At 45.6% G+C, this 25134-nt stretch overlaps 1 protein-coding gene across 1 annotated transcript; it reads right to left on the bottom strand.

The window, feature by feature from the left end:
• LOC121561320 (CD81 antigen-like) lies at positions 1–24747 on the bottom strand. The gene is made up of 8 exons (XM_041873916.2): positions 24427–24747; positions 18923–19037; positions 3638–3735; positions 3450–3524; positions 3085–3204; positions 2833–2931; positions 2639–2722; positions 1–2484 (listed from the first exon to the last, which is right to left on the bottom strand). The coding sequence occupies exons 1-8, from the start codon at positions 24490–24492 to the stop codon at positions 2422–2424; spliced, it is 720 nt and encodes a 239-aa protein (XP_041729850.1). The 5' UTR covers positions 24493–24747; the 3' UTR covers positions 1–2421.
• Positions 24748–25134: the final 387 nt, after the last annotated feature.

Below are 25134 nucleotides of genomic sequence, written 5' to 3' on the forward strand. Positions count from 1 at the left end.
TTATTTGTAAAATACATTTAATCCCTTAATACTTGGGCAACAAAACCAAACCAAAATCTAAAACAGAAGAGAAAGGGCACAGATTTGAGCGGCAGTGGGCTATTGAGTCTGTCACTACATAGTGTATAGTGTTTTTACAGTAGGGCAGTGACATAGATACTAAAGAGAGACACTCTTTTGCTGGCGTTGTTCTTTCACCTTTGTGTTGTACAGCATATACAGCCATGTTGCTAATCTCCCCAACCTTTAATTAGTAACTCAACTGATTTCTCAGTCCAGCACACTGCCACTGAAGCCGACACCCATTTTTCCTTTGACAAAGTACCAGACAAAATATCACAATGAAAGGCATAGCTACATTGTCTTTACATGGTCATTAGTACAATAATATATAGCTGTACATGTTACAAGACACTTCACCGTATATCAGCATAGGCATTATGTGTTAACAAGACTAGGTTTTGGTTGGCTTAGAAAGCCATACAGTATATTATGTAGGACTATACAAATGATGTGTGAGTATGTGTGAGTGTTTAAGTGCTCATGTGTGTATGTAGGTAAATGTTAAGGGCCTGGTTCCACTTCAATCCCTAGACCCTACCCCTTCAGTGTTCACAGATCTGAAAGGACTGGATGGGTGTAGATAATAGGGTGATAGCTCCACCTAGCACCTCCAATGGACCACATTCAAATCTGTGAACTCTGAAGGGAAGCTGAAGATCGAAATGGAACTGGCCGAGAAGTGCTTTGTAGTTGAGCAGGCCTCCATAATCACAGTGGAGCAAGAATGTATGACAAGAGCTCCCCCTGGCTTTGGAACCATAGCCATTGAATACCATGAAGCGTCACAACAGGCCTGCCCCCTAGTGGTGGGTTGGTCCGAGACAGTAATGGACTTCCAGACACACAAACACAACCTCTCACAACTGCATGGTCAGTGGTATTATACAGTATCATCATACAGCACAGATACAACATTGTCCGGCAAGTCCCAGCATAATAAGACGTTTGACTGTCAGAGTATAACAAGCAGGCGTAAAAAGGATTCTTTGAAAATAAACTAGATTAGTCTGAATGGCTGAAGAGGTGACATTTCTTATTTTGTTCTTAAATATTTTTTTCAGTTTATGGCACCTGGTATTCCCAGGTGGTCTCCCATCCCAGTACTAACCAGGCCCGACCCTGAACAGGCGTGTTCAGGGTGGTATGGCCACAAGCGTATTTTTTACCCCGTATTAGGTCCCTTGGCTCATCTCTGCAACGGGCTCGGGAGAGGCGAAGGTTGAGTCATGCGTCCTCCGAAACATGACCCGCCTGGCTGCCTACTTCTTAACACAGATGTCAGCCGCACCAATGTGTCGGAGGAAACGCTGTTCGACTGATGACTGTAGTCAGCTTGCAGGCGCCCGGACCTGTCACAAGGAGTCGCTAGAGCACGATGAGCCAAGGAAAGCCCCACCAGCCAAACCTTCCCCTACCCCGGACGGCACTGGGCCAATTATGCGTCGTCTTATAGGGCTCCCAGTCCCGGCCGGTTGTGACAGTCTGGGATCGAACCCCAGGCTGTAGTGGCGCCTCAGCACTGCAGTGCAGTGCGTTTGACCGCTGCGCCAGCCCAGGACCCTAAGAGGTGAGATTTCTGTAGGTATGCATAGTACACAGCAATAGGTTAAGGACAGGACATTCAATGTCGTTTTACAGGAACAAGGTGTTGTTGGGAAGGATGGGACATTCGACTCATAAGGCTTGGAGGCATGGGGTCTCTTTATCGCGTAGATTGCTAGTTGTTATAAAAGCACAGGGGAAACTATCACCTCTATTATCTTGGTTTTAAACGGGATAGTAAAATCAATAGTATCCATTCACTGTTTCTTAGTGGTTGTTCTCTCTGGAGAAAACTCAGGCAGACAAGCAGTTAGTGCAGAAAATTCTGGGGAGAAGGGATTCAATACAATATCCATGCTTGACAGTCATAAAGCACTGCATATATATACAGTTTATACATAATCATTTGAAAAGAGATTGATAAACCAACAGAATACAATGTTTTGGACTCCAGCAAAGTAGAAATACTTCACAATTACCACAAAATAATTCCAGGATCTGTACTCGTGTGTGTGTGTGTGTGTGTGTGTGTGCGTGTGTAAATGCCATGCCAATGTAAACCTCAACATTTTGTACAGACTAACATTAGTCAAAATATTGAACAGCTATCTGTGACTGACAAGAATAGTTGGTACTGTATTATCAAAAACTGTGTGAGAAGATGCATTTTTTATCTTGTACAACTGACAAAATTGGCAAGCAACTATTTGAGGAAGTGACAGGCTATAAAACCAAATAAAGGAAGATAAATATTTTCCTTCAGTCATTGGCTAGTGTCTCCAGAGGTCACTAGCCCTTGCTCCTTCCCCCTGGACTTTAGTACACCGGGCTGTTGCGGATCCCACAGCACAGGACCATGCTAAAGGTCATCTCAAAGATCTGACAGGAGAGAGAACAAAGACATGAGAGGGGCATTATGGGTCTCTTCATAGAGAGGGGCATTATGGGTCTCTTTAAAGAGAGGCCAAGGATCCCATATCTTCTATGAGCTAAACTTCCACACAAGCTACATTCTCTCTTTCATGATACTCACCATAATAATAGCAACTATCAGGGCAGCGATGCCAATCAGGTAAACCTTCTCATTAAAGAGCTCCTTGATTTTGACATGACAGTCCTGTCAAAACAAACAAAATAACACACTTCAGTCGAAATTGTACCTTGTGGTTTATGTACTGTATAACCAACATTATGTATTGTCCTCATAGTTGGCCTTAGAGTACTTACTGAAGTGGAAGCGGAGACTGACTTGGGGCAGATGTCTGTCAAACCTTGGGTGAATAACGTAGTGAACGGGTTGCTGATGCCCCTACCACAGCAATCCAACTAAAATAAAAAGGCACGTGTTAGTGGAGTTGTATTAGTGAGATGTGTCTTTCTGTGTTTGGATGTTGATATGAGATTAACTTTGCCGTGTGTTTGAAATCAGCTTACAAGCGAGTTTGGGACAGTTATGCTTTTAGTTTTAGCTTGACTTACCGTCTCATGGAAGACCTTCAGCACAGCAGCGGCAGCCTGTTTCTTGTCCTGGTCTGTTAAAGTGTTTGCTAGAGAGTTGTCATACACATTGTCGTAGAAGGTAATCAGCTCTTTGGAAATCTGCAACCAAAAGGACAGGATGTGTCTGGTCAGAGTATGACAGATATGGAACTCTGAAGGTGATAACTGAATGTGACTTTGTCATGATCACATTAGAGCCACACTATCACATTATCAAATGGCTTTGAACTCTATCATGTTGTACTGTATGCTACGCTGTGTGTTTCAACATACATTTTGTTTTTGTGTGTGTATGTGTGCAATGTGTTTCTGTGTGTAAGATCAGAGTTAGTATGTGTCCTCACCGAATCTTTGTGCATGAATCCAAAGATTCCAGCTGCCACCTCACAAGCGAACAGGATCACCAAGCAGGCAAAGAACTGGAGGAAAACAAAGACATTCATTCAGTGGCCAATTTAGGGGATAGCTGGGAATGGGCTGGCTAGACCACATACAAGTGACTCTTTGCTGCATGGTGTTCTGTATGACTCACTGTTCCAAGAAGACACTGAGACTCCTGAATGGCACCATAGCAGCCGAGGAACCCGACAACCATCATCACAGCGCCAACAGCGATCAGGATGTGAACACCTAAAATAGAGAGGGAGAGAGAATAAACAAAGACAACTGGGTCAATAGTCAATATTCTGCAGAACATTGCTAGTGTGTCTACACCTTTATGATGAGTGCAATCATCTTAACTACCACCAGGTGGCATGAGTTTGTGTTAATTATTTGGTTTAGCATGTTTTTCTTCTGCCTAAATATGGGAACTTTGCAGTTATAAACACAAGGTGCTTGGCTCACAATCCAACGCAATAAGCATTCATGTCATGTCAAGAAGCATCCACACATTGTAGATAAATGTTATTCTTATGAAGAACATATGGCATAAGAATTGTGGAGAATGCAGGAGTGGGGAAGGATATTTTGTTTTCAGTTGACAGGTTTATAATATATCAAAGTCAACTCTCACCAGGTAGTGCAATGTTTTGTTTTTACAGCTCCTTGGTGAGGTCAGATTTCATTAGCCCCTCCCATCATGCCTTGTTTTCATCTATCAGACCCTCAGACAGGGCTAGCATGGTAACCATGGAAACCCAGGGTAGCTCTACTGATGTTGGTGTGCAGGACTGATTTTACCCATAAATTAAATCATAAAACCTGCTCTTAGAAATAGTCCAACTATGCATAAGGCCATATAACGCCTAGCGCCTCACACTGAATGTCAATCAGGGGGTTTAGGTGATATTAGATGGGCAGTTTTCATTATCTTTTGTTCTGACCCACCATTCGTCTCTCTTCATGTGACCTCATTATTAGACTTTAGCATGCCCCCCCCACACACACTGCAGAAGTGTTCCTGTGGTCCAGAGCAACAGTTGCCTGAGCCACTGCTTCCCAAGGCACTTAACATTATTGTTCACTGCCGTTTCCGTGACGACAGCCCTGAAGTTTTGAGGGGACAGTAGCTCAGAGAAGATAGGGCTGGTGTGAGGTGAGCTGTGTGGTGAATCTGTGTGGTACCCATTTAACGGCTGAACAGTGAATGCAGACCGGGGTTGAAATTGCTCACTAACCACAGATAATATGTTCATTTTTAGCTCAAGAAATATATTTATTTATGCTTTAGTTTACAGGCCCTTCTCTTTCCCTTTCTGCAACCTTTATATGTCTCAGATAAATTAGGTTCATGGGGGCTTTATGCAAAGTATTACGGTACCAATTTTGATAAACCAATTTGGGTAAAAACACATATTTTGTCTTGCTTGAGACACTATACTGGGCTTTTAGTAGGGGTACTGTATGCCACTGTCTCATATGAGGTTTTCTTTTATCTCTCCCTCTCCCTCTCCCCATCCATCATCCTTAAGACCTCCACCCACGCCCCACAGACTACACTCCCATTCCATCCCTCTACTCAGTCCTTGATAGATACAGGGAGGGGCCTGGTCACGATTTGGGTTAATGTTATTTTGTCCTGCATAATGTAATCGCAAAGCTTATTGGATTCTCATCCTCTGGTCCTGTATGTCCTCCCATCCCCCATCCCCTCCTATTCCACTGAAGGGACATAGACGGCCAGGACAGCACCTCTCTCCTGCCTGCTCGCCTGGCTCATTTAGAAATCGATGGCTTGGAGGCTGATCAAGTGCTCCTTCAATTTCCTTGATTGTGGCTGTGTGGCGGGGGGAATTGAATCACGGATGGGGAGCTTTTTACGAGCGCTGCTCAGCCATCCCTTACCATGACATCATCAGAATAAAACAGGGGCGTGACCGGCATGTTTAGCAGTGGGTCGATGCAGTATCACACCCTTCTCTCCCTTCCTTCCTTCCTTCCTTCCTTTCTTTCACCACTTGTTTGAGCTACAGTATATCCATCCGTTCCTGCATTTGACCAATCTATGCGTTATCAACAATTTATTTACTTTAATTTTATCTTAGTTTTCGTCTGTATACAAGTTCTAAAAATGTTGCTCTGAGAGTCAACTGGTTGGCTAAAATAGCAGACTAGACTGGAGGCCTCAGTTAGGTAATCCAAGCAGCCTCAGAGGAAACTCAACATTTTGATCTTTGTGACCCAGGTGCTTCCTGTGGTGAGCAGCAAACACAACATTTTTCCTATGTGAAGCGGTGGCAATGATGACACACGGTAGCCGTCTAGTTTTCTTATGACCAACGTTTAAATAATCCATCCTACCCACTTGTGTACTAGTGAGAACATGGTTGCTACCATATGACATCATTGGATACCACTAGATTAGAGGGAAGAGTGAACAGAGCCTACAAAGTCTTTCCATTGGGAAGAAAAGGGCATTTCAAACAAACTAGATGTTTTTATTATTACCAAAAAATGTATGTTAGAACACAAATAATGTGTATAATAACACAAATATGTGAAATACCGTAGGCTTTGATCTGAGGTAAATAGTATTTCTGCTGGTTGATTAATCAGGAGGTTCCAAACATCAGAGCCCCTGATGTGACCTTCTACTCTGACCTCACTCACAGTGGATGAATGGTGACCTACACTCTTAGACAAAAAGGTGCTATCTTGAACCTAAAAGGGTTCTTCGGCTGTCCCCATAGGGGAACCCTTTGAAGAACCCTATTTGATTCCAGGTAGAACCCTTTTGGTTCCAGGTAGAACCCTTTCCACAGAGGGTTCTACCTGGAGCCAAAAGGGGTTCTCCTGTAGGGATGGCCGAAGAACCCTTTTGAAACCCTTTTTATAGGCAACGGAAGAACATTTTGAAAACTGCACTTTGTCAAGTACTGTATGTGTTAAATCCTTCAGGTAAAGATAGAGAATACAAGATGCTTCAAATGGAACTTCTGTTTATTTGAAACACATACATTGTTCTTGGGTGCACGACCAAGGATATATGTCACGGTTTCGGCCGAGACTGCTCCTCCTCCTGGTTCGGGCAGGCAAAGGCGTTCGCCGTCCCCGGAGTACTAGCTGCCACCGTTGGATGTTTCATGTGCGATTGCTTTTGTCTGTCCGTTGCACCTGTGTCTGGTTTGCGTTGATTACATGTCCTATAAGTTCCCTGTGTTTGTATGGATTAGTTGTGTGTTGTTTTCGCCAGTCGTCTTGTGTTTCGTGTCGTGTGTTGTGTATTTTTGTAATTACGCTTGTCTGTGCGTAATTGCGCTTAGTCGCCACCTTGTTTTGTATTGTGGCCGTGCATAGTGTTTGTACTTTGTTTCATTTTTGGATTTTAGTAAACATTTTGGACTAACCTCGGTGTCCTGCACCTGACTTCAACCCCACCTACACCTCACATTATGACAGAACAACACACCTTTATGGAGTCAGCAGGAGCAGTGGCGGCACCCAGGTTACTGGAGGAACAATTACGATATCAAGACATTTTGTTCCAGCAACTTGAGGGCGCCCTTGACGAGGCGTCCAACAAGCTGAGTCGTTTGGTGACTAGGGAAGTGCCCACGCCATCGCCCACTATCCCATCACCAACGACCAGTCCTCCTCTCTCAGCACCGGGACCCAGTGGCATTCGGCTCTCGCTCCCGAGGGCATATGACGGTTCTGCAGCCGGGTGTCAGGGGTTCCTCCTGCAGATAGAACTATACCTGGCTACTATACACCCAGCGCCCTCGGGATACGAGAGCGTCTCCGCCCTCATCTCCTGTCTATCCGGCAAGGCGTTGGAATGGGCCAACGCCGAATGGAGGAGAATAGACGCAGCTACCATCACCTACGCTGAGTTCTCCCGCCGCTTCCGGGCAGTCTTCGATCACCCACCTGAAGGGAAGGCGGCGGGGGAGCGTCTGTTCTACCTCCGACAGGAGAAGAGGAGCGCACAGGAGTTCGCACTGGAGTTCCGGACGTTAGCTGCGGATTCGGGATGGAATGAGAGGGCCCTCATCGACCAGTACCGGTGTAGCCTGCGAGAGACGTCCGTCGTGAGCTGGCCTGCAGGGACAACAATCTATGCTTCGACCAGCTGGTGGACATCTCCATCAGGCTTGACACCCTGCTGGCCACCCGCGGACGTCCCGAGTGGGGGTCGTCCATTCCATCCTCCAGCACCTCTGAGCCAATTCCTATGGAGCTCGGGGGTGCTGGCGCTAGAGAGAGGAGGAGGGAGAACCCGAGGAAAACCAACCCCTGCACCAACTGTGGCCGTGGAGGACACACCGCGGCCAGGTGCTGGGGAAGGTTTTCTGAGAGAGGGGACAACAGGTCACGCACTGGGGAGTCATTTCAGGTGAGTAGGCGCCCCACTTACCCAGAGCTCTCTGTTGGTCACATGAGCATTCCTGTGCGTTTCCCACAGGTGGCACCTCATTCCCAGCATAAGGCGCTAGTAGATTCAGGCGCAGCTGGGAACTTTATTGATAGGGCATTTTGTGCTAGGTTAGGAATTCCCCCTTCGGCCGGTAGAAGTTCCATTCCCTGTCCATGCTTTGGACAGCCGGCCGTTGGGGTCAGGTCTGATCAGGGATGTCACAGCACCGCTGACGATGACTACGCAGGGGGGTCGTGAGGAAGTCATTCAGTTCTATCTGATTGACTCTCCTGCGTATCCAGTGGTGTTGGGGCTTCCTGGTTAAGCACCCACGATCCTACCATAGCGTGGCAACAGAGGGCTCTTATGGAGTGGTCTGCCCAGTGTGTAGGGAGATGTCTAGGTGTTTCCATAGGGGCGACCTCGGTAGAGAGTCCGAACCAAGTGCCCGCACTGCGCATTCCCCCCGAGTATGAGGATTTAGCTCTAGCGTTTAGCAAAGCGAGGGCAGCACGGCTACCTCCTCATAGACAGGGGGACTGTGCGATAAATCTCCAGACCGGAGCAGCTCTTCCCAGGAGTCATGTGTATCCCTTGTCTCAAGAGGAAACTGCGGCTATGGAGACTTACATAGCCGAGTCCTTGGCACAGGGATACATACGGCCCTCTACTTCTCCGGTCTCCTCGAGTTTCTTCTTTGTGAAGAAAAAGGACAGGGGATTGCGCCCGTGTATTGATTACCGTAGTCTCAATCAGATCACCGTAAAATACAGTTACCCACTTCCACTGATTGCGACGATGACGGAGTCATTACGCGGAGCGCGTTTCTTCACAAAGTTGGATCTCAGGAGCGCGTACAATTTGGTGCGCATTAGGGAGGGGGATGAATGGAAAACAGCATTTAGCACCACCTCGGGTCATTACGAGTATCTCGTCATGCCGTACGGGTTAATGAATGCTCCTTCAGTCTTCCAATCCTTTGTTGATGAGATTTTCCGGGACATGCATGGGCAGGGTGTAGTGGTGTACATTGACGACATTCTAGTGTATTCTTCTACACGAGCCGAGCATGTAGCCCAGGTGCGCCGAGTATTGAGACGACTGTTGGAGCATGACTTGTATGTCAAGGCAGAGAAATGCTTGTTCTTCCAGGAGTCCGTCTCTTTTTTGGGTTATCGGTTGTCCGCGTCTGGCGTGGAGATAGAGGTAGATCGGGTATCGGCTGTGCGTAATTGGCAAACTCCAACCACCGTAAAAGAGGTGCAGCGGTTCTTGGGTTTTGCTAATTACTATCGGAGGTTTATCCGGGGCTTTGGACAGGTTGCAGCTCCCATTACGTCTCTGCTAAAGGGGGTCCGGTGCGCTTGCAGTGGTCAGCTGAGGCGGACAGGGCATTTGTCAAGCTGAAGAACCTGTTCGCCTCGGCCCCGGTGCTGGCGCATCCGGATCCCTCTTTGCCTTTCCAAGTAGAGGTGGACGCGTCCGAGACCGGTATTGGGGCAGTCCTGTCACAACGGTCCGGCACGCCACCTAAGCTCCGCCCCTGTGCGTTCTACTCCAAGAAGCTCAGCTCGGCGGAGCGCAATTGTGACGTTGGGGACAGGGAGCTGTTAGCTGTAGTCCAGGCCCTAAAGGTGTGGAGGCATTGGCTTGAGGGGGCTCAACACCCTTTTCTCATTCTGACTGATCACCGTAACCTGGAGTACATCCGGGCAGCTAGGAGATTGAACCCTCGTCAGGCTAGGTGGAACATGTTCCTGACCCGGTTTGTTTTTAAGATCACATACATCCCTGGGTCCCAGAACGGTAAGGCAGACGCACTGTCCCGGCAGTATGACACGGAGGAGAGGTCCATTGAGCCCACTTCCATACTTCCGGAGTCTTGTCTGGTGGCTCCGGTAGTGTGGGAGGTCGATGCGGAAATCGAGCGGGCGCTGCGTACCGACCCTACTCCCCCGAGTGTCCTGTGGGGCGGACGTGCGTTCCGCTCGAGGTTCGTGATCGGCTTATTTCTTGGGCTCATACATCACCCTCCTCTGGACATCCTGGTATTGGTCGGACGGTGCACTGCCTTAGCGTGAAATACTGGTGGCCAACGTTAGCCAGGGATGTGAGGGTTTATGTCTCCTCCTGCTCGGTGTGTGCCCAGTGTAAGGCACCTAGACATTTGCCCAGGGGTAAGTTACATCCTCTGCCCGTTCCACAACGACCATGGTCCCACCTATCGGTAGATTTTGTGACCGATCTACCCCCTTCCCAGGGTAATACCACCATTTTGGTCGTTGTGGATCGGTTTTCTAAGGCCTGTCGTCTCCTCCCACTGCCGGGTCTCCCTACTGCCCTACAGACCGCCGAGGCCCTCTTTACCCACGTGTTCCGGCACTATGGGGTCCCCGAGGATATTGTGTCCGACCGAGGTCCCCAGTTCACCTCCAGAGTCTGGGGGGCTTTTATGGAACGCCTGGGGTCTCGGTTAGCCTTACCTCGGGGTACCACCCAGAGAGCAATGGGCAGGTTGAACGTGTTAACCAGGATGTGGGTAGGTTTTTGAGGTCCTATTGCCGGGACCGGCCGGAGGAGTGGTCGAGGTATATCCCCTGGGCAGAGATGGCCCAGAACTCTCTCCGCCACTCCTCCACCGGATTAACACCTTTTCAGTGTATTTTAGGGTATCAGCCGGTCCTGGCACCGTGGCACGAGAGCCAGACCGAGGCCCCTGCGGTGGGACGAGTGGATTCGGCGCTCGGAGGAGACGTGGGACGCTGCCCATGTCCATCTGCAGCGTGCCATCCGTCAACACAAGGCGAGCGCCGATCGCCACCGCAGTGAGGGGCCGGTGTACGCACCGGGAGATCGAGTCTGGCTCTCGACTCGAAACCTGCCCCTCCGCCTGCCCTGCCGGAAGCTGGGTCGGCGGTTTGTGGGGGCCCTTCAAAGTCCTGAGAAGATTGAACGAGGTGTGTTACAGATTACAACTGCCTATTGAGTACAAGAATATTAACCCCTCGTTCCATGTGTCTCTTCTCAGGCCGGTGGTAGCTGGCCCACTCCAAGAAGAGGAGATAGGAGAGACCCCTCCGCCCCCTTTGGACATCGAGGGGGTCCCGGCGTACAGGGTCCGGACCATCTTGGACTCCAGGCGCCGGAGGAGTGGTCTCCAATATCTCGTGGAGTGGGAGGGGTACGGTCCGGAGGAACGGTGCTGGGTGCCCAGGAGGGACATCCTCGATCCATCCCTCCTGACAGAGTTCCACCATGGGCATCCCACGCGCCCGGGTCCGCGTCCTCCTGGCCGTCCCCGAGGTCGGGGTCGGCGCACGGCTGGAGCCGCGCGTCAAGGGGGGGGGTACTGTCACGGTTTCGGCCGAGACTGCTCCTCCTCCTGGTTCGGGCAGGCAAAGGCGTTCGCCGTCCCCCGGAGTACTAGCTGCCACCGTTGGATGTTTCATGTGCGATTGCTTTTGTCTGTCCGTTGCACCTGTGTCTGGTTTGCGTTGATTACATGTCCTATAAGTTCCCTGTGTTTGTATGGATTAGTTGTGTGTTGTTTTCGCCAGTCGTCTTGTGTTTCGTGTCGTGTGTTGTGTATTTTTGTAATTACGCTTGTCTGTGCGTAATTGCGCTTAGTCGCCACCTTGTTTTGTATTGTGGCCGTGCATAGTGTTTGTACTTTGTTTCATTTTTGGATTTTAGTAAACATTTTGGACTAACCTCGGTGTCCTGCACCTGACTTCAACCCCACCTACACCTCACATTATGACAATATATAGTACAATGGATTTCCACTGCGTCATCACCGGTCATTGCTTGTACGGAAATTATCTGAGAAACACAGGGAGAAGTGCTGACCACACCCAGGTCATCTAGAAAACTGATGAATCCTGACCTCATTGTGTTTCAGTTGTTTTATTCAAACTATTATCGGTTTCTCTGGAGGATACACTTTCTTTATGTGTAATAAACACTATAGCCTAACCTTGGAGTTAGATTCCAATGTACACTACATAGGCCAGTTACCAACAATTGTGTTTTTAAGTTGAAATTGAATTCAATATGCCACAGACTACATTCTAAACTTAATAGGTACGGGTGTGATGTGAATTACCGTACTGTTCCGCTACCTCGTACAAACCGAAATGCCACTGCTTATGTCACTATTTGAAATGTGTCTTTGGCTATGGAAAAACATGTAGAGGCTGTACCAGGCTGTGCACATGAAAACTGATACAGCACTGTGGTACTGGATAGTCAATTACTATCCAGAAAAGGTGTGTGTGTGCTTGTGTGTGTCCATGTGTGTGCATGCCTGTGAACGGTAATGCAGCTGTTAGTCTCATTAAATCCCGGGGCAGGCAGCTGGCTCTGAGCCAGGGGGGATAGACCCTTGAGTGAGAGGAAACATAAGGTCCAACACCAGCTCTGGAACCAGTGCAGTCTATGACATCAGGTTCTCCACACCACACTGCTACAGTGCCCAGTCTATGGGCCAGGAGAGAGAGATGTGCTGTGTGGGGCCTATCACAGAAGGAGAAGGTATAGGCATGAGGGAAAGAAATGGAAAAGAGAAGAGAGAAAAAGAGAGGAGGAGGATACCAGAGAAAGAGAGAGATGAACAGAGCAAGAGAAAAACAAGAGGATTGAGATGAGGATAGAGAGAGTGGTAGGGAGGTGGAGAGAGGCAAACCAAGAAGGATATCGGAGAGAGGAGTGACAATTAAAACAAAGGATGGAGGGAGAGAAAAGAAAGGACAGAGAGAGGTAGACAGAGCTGAAGAGGAGGAGGGAGAGAGTGTAACACAGACGTTAAACACAAACAGATGTGGACAAAGCTGAACTGCAGTGGAAAGTAACAGGCTAGAGGGGAAACTTTCTCAAGAAGAGGGTGGGGCAGTATGAGGGAGGAGAGGGGGAGACTGGTGAGGATTTATTTTCCTTTCGTTTAGAAAAAAAAAGCAACAAGGACCATGCTCTGAAGATAAAAATACTTTATGTAACGGGCAGGCTGTGAGTATTACGTTTTTTGGGGCTGTGTGTACGTTAAAGTCCCTCTCCTGTTCCATTTGTTTTTGCATGTTTTAAACAAGCAAGTAAATTGTTGAAGGACATACAAACCCAGTTACTGAAAAACAACCACAGTCCCTTGGTTTCTCTTAATCAACTTTGAAGTGGCTGGAGAGAAGAAATGTTAAAATAATGCCCTGAAAACATCCAAAACAACATTGGAAATCCCCTGAGGATGGATTGTGCTCCATTTGGCTACTGTTTATTAGATCTGCATGGACCTTGTGCTTCTTTAGCCTAATCAAGGCTAAATGGCTGTAGTTTCCTCTACTGCAAGTTCACTTCCCCATTTACTCCATTTGACCTCCTTCCTTATATCTGTTTACCTTTCTGACCTGCGTTCATGAATGATAGAATGAATGACTGATAACAAGGAAGATTATTCATGAAGCCAACACTGAATGCAGAATTGGAACGTTGCAGCTTGTGAAAGTTGAGGGTAGAGAGAGGACATTTATGAAGGAAGTTGACCTCACAAGGAAGGAATTTCATGTGGAGTATACAAAAGGGCTGACAAGTTTGAGCCCCTGAGTAGCAGAGCAAATCCCTCGCTGATGTTAGTAACCTCAACCAAGTCACACAACCACGGCCAACTACACAGTATCTGACAGTGAAGTGTGAACACAGCCACGGCCAACTACACAGTATCTGACAGTGAAGTGTGGACACAACCACGGCCAACTACACAGTATCTGACAGTGAAGTGTGGACACAACCACGGCCAACTACACAGTATCTGACAGTGAAGTGTGGACACAACCACGGCCAACTACACAGTATCTGACAGTGAAGTGTGAACACAGCCACGGCCAACTACACAGTATCTGACAGTGAAGTGTGGACACAACCACGGCCAACTACACAGTATCTGACAGTGAAGTGTGAACACAGCCACGGCCAACTACACAGTATCTGACAGTGAAGTGTGGACACAACCACGGCCAACTACACAGTATCTGACAGTGAAGTGTGAACACAGCCACGGCCAACTACACAGTATCTGACAGTGAAGTGTGGACACAACCACGGCCAACTACACAGTATCTGACAGTGAAGTGTGGACACAATCACGGCCAACTACACAGTATCTGACAGTGAAGTGTGAACACAACCACGGCCAACTACACAGTATCTGACAGTGAAGTGTGAACACAACCACGGCCAACTACACAGTATCTGACAGTGAAGTGTGAACACAACCACGGCCAACTACACAGTATCTGACAGTGAAGTGTGAGTGATGCCATACTAGACCTGAACATGACAGAGGAGTCTGGGGGTCATTTAGTGGAACGCCAGCTTTTTGAGACACGCCGAGTCCGGACTCTGGAAGCAGCTCAGTATTACATAAACCATCCAGGCTCCATTACTGTTCTATAATATCTCTACCTAAGGACATTATCTAGAGGAAGTGGTAGGGAGAGGTATGAGTGGGAGACTCCTGGGACAGGGGTGGCGCTAATAAACATCTTCTGGCATCTTCTCCCCTCATGGGTGGGCCTTTACTGGAATCTATCAGGAGAAAAGTGGACATAGTACCGGGGGTTTACTCTCACTGAGAGTATTTAAATGGGCCAGTAGAATTACCCTCTTACCTCTTTCCTCTGTCCAACCTCACAACGCACGAGAGGAACCTGAGTACCACCCAAGTCCTGGCAAAATTACATGAAATGTAACTGTGGTTTTATTGGTTGTAGTTCATGTAAAATGTATTCACACTTATTTTAATTTATGATCCGCTCTCGTTCTCTGTCCCTCAATATGGTTTGATTGTGTAATGTAAGGAAATGTTGGTTATTTTGGTAATGTGGTTATATGTCAAAGGCAATGTCTATGTTTGTCTTTTCCTGTGAGGCTGGGTGCCTCTGTGACTTCCTGTGCTTGCAACAGTGATTTTTGCTCTCTGCAATACAGTGCTGTGTGTTGTGGTGAGGCACCCAGTTCCATCTGAACATAACCAGACTTTGTCTCATAAAATATTTACACTTTGGACCAGAATTGTTCAAACTAGCAAACATCATACATTAGATCTGTTCTCACTCTGACAACTCCCTTAACTTTCCCAATCACTAGTTGGGCAAGGTGGTTTCAGAACACAGAGCTACCATTTAAAAAGTTCCAATGAATCAACATTGATACAATATCACCAATTACCAAGCTATGACAAGCATGATGAAAAATCCTTAGTGAGTCCTTACTTATTTTCCAATGTATAACATTTCTACAATATATGTCCAATATCAAGATGCAGTTCTACAGTAGCAAGGCCGCAGTACTTCCTACTGCTACTCCCACAAAGCAGATCAATAGCCTCATGATATCCCCTAGCACAGAGGTGGGCAAACTACAGCCCATTCAATCAGGCCACTCTTGAACATCTAGATAGAAAGTATATAGAAATTGGGGCCTCCCGGGTGGGGCAGCGGTCTAAGGCACTGCATCGCAGTGCTAGAGGCGTCACAACCGGCCGTGATCGGGAGTCCCATAGGGCGGCGCACAATTGGCCAACGTCGTCCGGGTTAGGGGAGGGTTTGGCCAGGGGGGGCTTTACTTGGCTCATCGCGCTCTAGCTACTCCTTGTGATGGGCCAGGCGCCTGCAGGCTGACCTCGGTAGTCAGGTGAACAGTGTTTCCTCCGACACATTGGTGCGGCTGGGTTCCGGGTTAAGCAGGTGGGTGTTAAGAAGCGTGGTTTCGGAGGACGCATGACTCAACATTCGCCTCCCGAGCCTGTTGGGGAGTTGCAGCGATGAGACAAGATCGAAATTGGGGAGAAAAAGGGAGCAATATATATATATATATATATATATATATACATATACACTACCGGTCAAATGTTTTAGAACACCTACTCATTCAAGGGTTTTTCTTTATTTTTTACTATATTGAAGACATTAAAACTAGTAACCAAAAAAGTGTTAAACAAGAAGGAAATAAATTCCACAAATTAACTTTTAACAAGGCACACCTGTTAATTGAAATGCATTCCAGGCGACTACCTCATGAAGCTGGTTGAGAGAATGCCAAGAGTGTTCAAAGCTGTCATCAAGGCAAAGGTTGGGTATTTGAAGAATCTCAAATATAAAATATATTTTGATATGTTTAACACTTGTTTGGTTACTACATGCTTCTATATATGTTATTTCATAGTTTCGATGTCTTCACTATTATTCTACAATGTAGAAAACAGTAAAGATAAAGAAAAACCCTTGAATGAATAGGTGTTCTAAAACCTTTGACCGGTAGTGTATATAGAAATTATAATGAGCCTATATATTTTCAAATAACTGGCCTTTTTCTGGGCCGCAAATTAATTTTGACACAGAAATCGGTAAAAAAATATAATCTGTACGGCACTCTGTTGAATTTCGAAATAACAATGTGGCCCTCGAGACAAAACGTTTGCCCACCTTTGCCACAGCAGGTATTGCTATCATGGCTGAGCAGCCCCTTCAGCTGTCCCCAGCCATCGATGGCCACCCACTGGCCTGGGATAAAGGGGGCTGTGTCCATGGAGCCCCATGAGGTCATGGGTCAAGGCCTGCCCAGGCCATTACAGTGGAACTTCCCATCACCATCCCTTCTATTACAACTTCACAGGCTATGTCCCAAATGGCACCCTATTCCTTTTATAGGGAATTACTTATGGGCCCTGACCAAAAGTAGTGCACTATGTAGGGAGTATGGTGCCATTTGGGACACATCCACAGTCTCTGGGACTGTGAGAAACACACAAAATGGATGCTGATAATGCGTATGAGCGACATACTAGTCTCACTTCCACTAGCAATATTGTACTACTTACAATCACTTCACACACTTGCACTTCCCACAAGAAGAATCCCATAAACACTTTTAAATTCAAGCACAAAGTCAGTGGGGTAATGCCCCCCTCTAACAGACTATTTCAGGATATTTTAATGAGTTTTCACTTTACTGGAATTGCTTAATTGTTGAGACCGTCACATTCAAAGATTTGAAGCTATGCCTTGTAATGATAGGGAACGTACAATCTTGTAGATGATTATCATGGATTATAATGGCATACATTATACAGTTAGATATCACTTGAGTAAGATAAAAGATTAGCCTGCTAACATCTGTGTTAATAACCTCTGGTTAATCATGACAGGCGAATGGCCACAGTCATAAAATTGAGAGCTTTTGTCTCTTATAAAACAAAAACTATTAACCTTGTGTAAAAATGCACAAACTCTACAAAAGGGTGTGGACACAACGCTGTGCTTATAATTGTTTTAATCACAACAATGACTTAGAAAAAGTGGTTTGACTGATTTTATGTCGTAACCTCAGGAAAGAGAGAATGTGATGACAACAATCCATTGCTCCCTTTCCTGTTGTATTAAAGAAATGCCTGTTACAGAACTTGGTTTCTAAGAGCCACGGGATTTCCATTAGGTTGGAAATATAATCATGGTCAGCATTATGCCAAGATTCCTTTAAGAACAGGGAGGGAAGAGGACCCAGAGAGAGAAAGAGGCCTAGTGAGAGACAAGGAGTAGTGGGGGGTGAGACTAGAGGATATCAAAGTTTACATAATAGTGAAACTGAAAACCTGATGCACTTGGTGTGTGGAATCATTGTCATGGTCAGAAAAACAGACAGTTGAGACTCTCTGGAGAATTGGCCAAGCCTCCAAAACAAGAAAACATGTCCAAGCCTTTATTTAGGCTTAAAATGATGTTTAAAGTTTTCCGAATAAAATATGTGTGTACGCCCAGCAACAGTTTCTCAACAGAGATACAGTATAAACACGGCTATGGCTGCTTCTATTTGAATTCCACCCATAATGTTACATGGGTATGACTAATGCAGGATGTGGTGATGATGCGGTGATGATGCGGTGGTGTCGGGGAAAGTTTATTATAGCTGGTCTGTTGTGACACTTGAACAATTGGGGTTAGAGTGCTGTGACCCTTGTTTAGGGTGCTGTTTGTCCAGTTGTTACCAATTACCTCTGTCAGACAGAAATAAAGACCTCAGCTATAGAACGCTTGGTCATGGCCCATAACACCCAGCTGCGAACTAAGAATAATAAGTTTACCAGAAGGGATCTCCCTTTTTAGTGCAATGGGAAAATCCCTGGCAACCTCAGTCCAGCATACATACATAGTGGACTGCCACAATCAAGAAAGATACTATTCAGTGAATTCTGAGGTATAAACCCAATACTACTGTAACAGTACTTGTACTAAACAAAACGCCCAAAATACCTTACGGTACTATCCCTGTAAATGTTTGGTAGATACTTCCAGTTTCAGAATAAGACTTGTATATGTGTGGGTAGTAGTTGTCTAAACAAAGATATTGGATAAACATTGCACTGCTCTCTGGGAAAACGTGTTTCTCGCTCAACATCTGAGCAACATAGGCTACATTCTTCCTGATAACACAGGGGATTTTTTATTCTGTAAACCCCTTAATTAAAAGGTTAACTGAGGGAATTTAGAATTCCTCACTGATGGCATTCATTTTTCCAAACGAAGCCACACCCCTGGGGGTATCACAGTTTTTATTTAAAATATATAAATATCACATTGCCCTGTCTTTGAGAGTAAGTGATTTTGAAAGAAATTAAAATAATCACTATTTTGAATCCTTTAATTAAACACTCATAATTTGAATCTTTAAGTTACTCTAAAGGAACTCCCATTACGTTTGTCACACTTTGACCATACTGGTAGAGAAGTAGAATCTGCCATTTTAGAAGACCCTGAGGGATCAGTGGAGCATACTGTTTGTTCTGCTTGACCGTGTCCCTGAGCACTCCAGAGGAGTACAACTATACAATGGACAAGGTGTCAAATAGAGAGAACCCAGCTCACAACACCTTGTTTATGGCACATCAATAAATGTTTATAACACACATATTCACCATGTTAAATGCATGCTACAGTATAGTCTGTAGACAAGGAGGGAGAGTGTTAAAGTACTTACTGTTTAAGAAGGTGGTTGGTGCTTGTTGGCCGTCAAACTTCAACTCTAGCAGGCTGCTGGTGTGGCCATCATGTCGAAGCCATAGTGCCACGCCCAGGACCACACCTCCTGCGAGCTGGACAGAAGAGAGAGAATGAGAAAATTGGAAGGGTTAGACACATGCACTCACATAGAATAACCATCATTCATTTAGCTTGCAAACTTCGCTTTGAAGCCTTCTTTTGTTAGGTGTAGTGAATAGAACTTCAGTGTTGTTCATGTTCTTTGCAGACTGAACATTGTCACTTCCACCACTTTCTTCTCTAAAGCAACAGTGCCTCTGCCTAACCTCCCTGCCAAAGTAGGGGTCAATGGTGGAATCCCTGTGACTCCACTTTACCTAAACTGACTGAACTTTATTCAGCCGAGGTTTCCATATTTTTTTTAGTCATTTAGCAGACATTCTTATCCAGAGCGACTTACAGTTAGTGTATACATTTATTTTATATTTACTTTTTCATACTGGCCCCCCGTGGGAATCGAACCCACAACCCTGGCGTTGCAAACGCCATGCTCTACCAACTGAGCTACATCCCTGCTGGCCATTCCCTCCCCTACCCTTGACGACGCTGGGCCAATTGTGCGCCGCCCCATGGGTCTCCCGGTCGCGGCCGGCCACGACAGAGCCTGGATTCGAACCAGGATCTCTAGTGGCACAGCTAGCACTGCGATGCAGTGCCTTAGACCACTGTGCCACTGCACCACTTTCAGCAGTGTCTGGTTTCTCCCTGAATTTGGATGAACAGTGAAGAGTATTTTCTACCATAGCCTCCATTTTGGCTCTGAGAATGGGGGTCTTCTTGGCCCCGTCTAGTACCTCTCCAGAAACAGCACAGAGCTGAACATAGAAGGAGAGACGAGGTGGGGAAAGTGAGGCCTTATTCAAAGAGTCATTTCTGCATTCATTTTTGTTTCTATTCAGCAGTATAGCAGCTGGGGTTCGCCAGGAGTGGATTGGTGTTGACAGATCTTTACGGTTGTTATTAGGAAGGGGAGTGTTGGTGCTTAGGTAATTAATCTAAACAGCACCGGTTCTGCCGCAGTCCCAACAAACACAGGCAGCACAGCTCTGGCTAAGGAATGTCCAGACAAGTGGAGGACAAAGGAGGCCCTGCCCACCCACCCACAACCCCAGTGTCCTCTTAGCCCCTGCCCTTACTTATGCTATAACAGCACAGCCACATCTGCTAACAGCTGCATAACAACACAGAACACTTGAAGAGATCACATTCTACAGAGACCATTCCACCTTCTCTGATGGTGGGGTGGTGGCTGTAATGCTTCAGATGAAGAGAGCTTTCACTAAGGCTTCCTGTACCTGGAGTCAGTGTCTCTACAAGCTGCTACTGTACCTCTGCCCTGCAGTTGGTAAAATCCATCTAACTGGACTTAACTCCAAAAGGTTTATTAGGATAGTGAAATGTAATATATCTAACCCATATCTTCACAGCTGGAATATGTTTAGACTTAACCTTATTTAGCTGTATAATAATCATGGTCCCTCTGGTTGAGTCTTAAGTTCATGGAGACTATCAGACATTCTGACTGAAAATAGCCTCCCCTACCCAGCCTCTCTGCTCTTCTCTCCTCCACATCTCCCTCAGCAAGGTCCATTCCACTGCTGAGGCTCGCTGCTGCCTGGCAACCAGATCAACACTGCAGCCTGCCAAAGGGTGAGGCCCCTGAACGGTTGCATTCTGGAGGAGCCAAGAGAGACGTCTGCACAGTCGTCTCTTTTGGGATTTCTGTAATTTGGACATTAATATACTGTATCTAGTATTTGAGACAGACACAGGCCCCCGAGACACAGTATAGTGTACATAAATTACGTTAATATGATACTGTACTGTATCATACAATGTTTAATATAAGCTTCTTATAAACTTTTTTTTCACAAATGGAAAGAGTCCATAATTATTTCCAAATTCTATATTGAGGCCTAATGGTCCCATAATACATAAAGTTGCATACAAATTCCTTACTGTTGCTAGGGGGAAAACTATGACTAAGAGCAGTGACTGGGAAGGCATGCCAGTTCTCTGCAGCTTTATTGCCAAACTCCTCTTTCAGGAGTCTTCCCTCACCCCTGTCAGCTGTTGATGTTCCCAGTATGGGCAAATGGCCACTCTGATGTATAATATAATATAATATGCCATTTAGCAGACGCTTTTATCCAAAGCGACTTACAGTCATGTGTGCATACATTTTTACGTATGGGTGGTCCCGGGGATCGAACCCACTACCCTGGTGGTACAAGCACCATGCTCTACCAATTGAGCTATAGAGGACCTCATGTCTACTGTAGACACACTATGACTCCCCTCCCTCCTTCCTTCCCTCCACCTACCCAACCCTCCCTCCCTCCCTCAATAAGTCAGCCCTCACATCTCTTTTCCTTTGCCTTTCCAACAGGCTGGCCTGGGAGCAACCTGCAGAGACAGGTGGCAGCATGGGTAAAATAAGGGCATGTGTCAGTGCACAGTCATTAGTTTGCTTCCACGCTAGGGGGTCTCATTGAAGAAGGGAACTTTGGACTCCTTTTCCTACCAGGACACCAAAGCCCTATGAGGGCAACAGAGATATTTCACTGTGTTTGATTCTCTGTGTGGTTGCTGCGGCAAGATTCCACTGTAGGATGTTAAACTGTTTGGAAAGTATTCCATAGTTCTATCCCAAGTACAGTGTTTCTTTCCATGGCCTCCTCCCATCCATGTACTGATCAAGTCCAGATCTACTTAGAGTTGGCTTTATAGGCTACAAAAAAAGATGTCACCACAGACAACAGTCACTATCCACTAACATAATTATTAGGTAACTAAATGTTTATACAATATTGTTACTATAGTAATTACAATGATACGACACAGGTGTGAGAATGCAAATCCAATCCATTATTATTCATATTATCAAAGTGGTACGAAGCCAACCATATGACTAGCAAGTGAGTCTTGTGAAAATCTCTGGGAGACCAACCAACCATATCATTATATTAACCCTATCAGGTGAACTTAAACATATCATTTCCATGCTAGCTAAAAAGTAAAATTCACATAAAAAAATAACAACACACCAAAACAGCTACTATCTTCAAGTACACATCACAAACTGCTTATCTCACTTCGTACTTCCATCAACTATTGCCTAAGAAAGAGCATTTCAGCATGTTGACAGAATTCGAGAGTTGAATGTGTCACTTATCTGTGCAAGGATATACAGTACATGCTCTTCCTGTACTATGACTGGCAACCACAACACAGTATACCTTACATTTACATCATTTAGCAGACACTCTTATCCAGAGCGACTTACAAATTGGTGCATTCAAAAAAAAAAATGGGGGGTACCCCACTGTGCCAGTACCCCACTGTGTTTCCCCTTTGCTGTATTATGACTGTATCCTGATAGTACAGCACTACATGCTTTGCTGCTATCTGTCTGGGACAAGATAACATACCACGTTACCTCCCTAGCACCTCAGCTCTTTTTACTGCGGTCTAGTGAGAGGGCTATTTCTGCCACATGCCTTGTGTGCAGGGGGTTGTAGAATGCTTGGCGCGCTGCTGCTGCTGGTGGTGGTGGGGATGGCTCGAATGCAGAAGCCACAGTTCCTGTAAACCACGGGTCCACCGGCCCCTTTCCACTCAACTCTGATTTATGTTCTGAGAGGCCCATGAGTCTTGTCCTTATAATGTGGATGTAGAAGACGACATTGCCTGGCATTGTTTAAATCAGAATTGTATTTGATATATCTCAATGACTTGTTGTCCCGGCTCAAGAGGCAATCCACAGGAATGAACAAAGTGATTGAAATGTTTTCATGTGAAAGGATGTGTTCAAACTAAAGGTAATTAGCTAGATCTTTTTTTCTGCTTGTTCTTGATGTGATTTGCCACCTGTTCAACATATGCAAAATGGCAAGGGTAGCAACCCCTAATCAGAAAAATATTTACAATGACAGCCTTGGGATTAATTATCCTTGAGAGAACAGAGAATTGATGATATACATTTCCAGTCTAATGGATATGGTCATTGAGCAAGCAAAAGACCCTGACACATCAATCCATGCAACCACTTAAGCAATCATGAATCTTAAAATGAGTATATCTCAGTCTCCACAGATGACTGCTATGCCACACCCCAGCTTCTTATACAACTGATCCTTCCCAACCGTCTTCATGACTGAGCCAAGACTCACAATGTATTTTACTCCCACACAGACAACCCACATGCACAAGTGCGGGTCTTGGCACAGTCAATAATTTCTCAAGTGCAGTGCCCTCACCTAACCCGGGGTCACCTAAAGTTGCCTTGGGGATATATTAACAACAATAGTCCGGAGGTCAACCAATACATTTCCTTCTGATTGTTGCGGTTCTACTCACGCTCTTAAGAATACTTCCGCCTTATCATCAATCATGAATAACATATCCCTATAATAATAATATACATCTCAAGACAGAAGAATATATCTGTCTGCTGACTATATCTATATGTTTAAGACTATATCTATACATTTGGATATAACATGTTGTAATAGACTAATTTAAAAAAGTGAATGGTTCACATAGGGACATAAAATGACTAAGGAACATTTCACTTCCACTAAGGATGGTGTGACAATCTGTTGGCTTTTGCAAAGTTAGCCTAAATGTTTGTGGTCTTTTAGCCAAAGTTTCCATCCACCGCAATGATTCTTCCACCATCACAAAACTTCCCCAATGAATCACAGGGGCAAAGGCATTTCAGGGGATTTACACAACTTCACGATTAACGGGCCTCTTTTATAAAAAATAAAAAAAAGTCCCGAACTTAATCAAGTTCATTGGAGGCAAAAACACCCCTGAAAATTAGGGGTGTATGTATGAGATTACTGAGGGACAACATCGAGGTATTCCAATCTAAACAATGACTGAAATTGGATCTGTAATCGACATCGGACCACAATCTATGTACCGGAATACACACTATGTTCTTAGTTCCTGCACAATCATATTCTGGTCAATCATATTCTGCACTCGGTTATTATTTCTATCATTATTTTAGTTGGCAACATCATTTCAATCTTCACAAATCGTGACATGCGGTCACTAGAATATGGCTGCTCTTGTACGGCTATTCCCGATAAATAAGAACGCACCCCATATCGCCATATGGCAGCATAGGCTACGAGTCTAGGCCTATTCAAAAACAAAACAGCTATTTGTATTTTATTTGAATAAAAATATCAAAATAAACAATACATTATTGACTGAAAATGGCATATAAATAAGCCTACTACATCGGTATCTACAGGCCTATTTGGGTGATGTTTTCCCCAGATCGTATACCTATTTGGCAACAACAAAAAATACAAAATAAAACACGTAACTCTTTTCAGCGGGAAGGGGGGGAGGTTACTGCCCCTACAGATAAACAACCAAATGCTTGGCCATTTAAAAGCGTATATTACAAGAAAAAAATCTCACCCAGAAGATGAAGTTGAAGAAGAAAAGCATGTATTTGATACATTTAGTGCAGCCTTCGACTCCCATGGTTGAAGTTTTCAGATCCCTTTCGGTGGTGAGAGAAGGCGGTTGTTGAATGAAAAGAATCCGATTTTTTTAGCCGCTAGACTCTTTGTCGAGGTCGACGCAAATAGGCAACACCCAAGTTCTCCCCCGCCCTTTAAAAACTAAGTGGAAGAGACTCGGACTGCTTGCCAACAAGATATGTAGGATACGCAATCCTTTCGCGTGACCCCGCCTCAGTTGTTTTAATTCTCCTCTCCCCTTGCACAAATCGAACAATATTGTTGTACAACGGTGCCGCCTACAGAGGAAGTGGTGCATGGAAGCTGAGGAGGCTATACCAATGAGGCCCAGTGGGTGAGTTTGGGGCCGCTATTATACAATCATTGATAGGCCTACAACAAGACCCTGAGTGTGCATAGAGTCGACTTTTTTTCTTCCATAGGTTTATCTGTGACTGGGGCTTCAGGTATCATGGCATCAAATTGTTGGGGTCTGTGTTGTGCTCAGTTTTGCATGTTAGTAGGCTAACTAGTTTAAGGTGTAGCCATTCACTTAGGCCTATAGAGAGGGCTACAGGCTGCTGTATCATATGGAGTGATATAGTTATTGACATCCTGACAGGACAGGTTAGCTCTGAGATGGAGGTGGAAGCTCAATTACTGA

Source organism: Coregonus clupeaformis, unplaced genomic scaffold (assembly GCF_020615455.1).
Source record: "Coregonus clupeaformis isolate EN_2021a unplaced genomic scaffold, ASM2061545v1 scaf1346, whole genome shotgun sequence".
Classification (NCBI taxonomy): Eukaryota; Metazoa; Chordata; class Actinopteri; order Salmoniformes; family Salmonidae; genus Coregonus; species Coregonus clupeaformis.

Coding starts and splice junctions, on each gene's coding strand:
- LOC121561320 (XM_041873916.2), bottom strand. CDS start 24,492: ATGGGAGTCGAAGGCTGCACTAAATGTATCAAATACATGCTTTTCTTC. Junction 19,038..24,426: donor TCTTCAACTTCATCTTCTGG/GTGAGATTTTTT, acceptor TCTTCTGTCCAG/CTCGCAGGAGGTGTGGTCCT. Junction 2,932..3,084: donor TGAAGGTCTTCCATGAGACG/GTAAGTCAAGCT, acceptor TTTTTATTTTAG/TTGGATTGCTGTGGTAGGGG.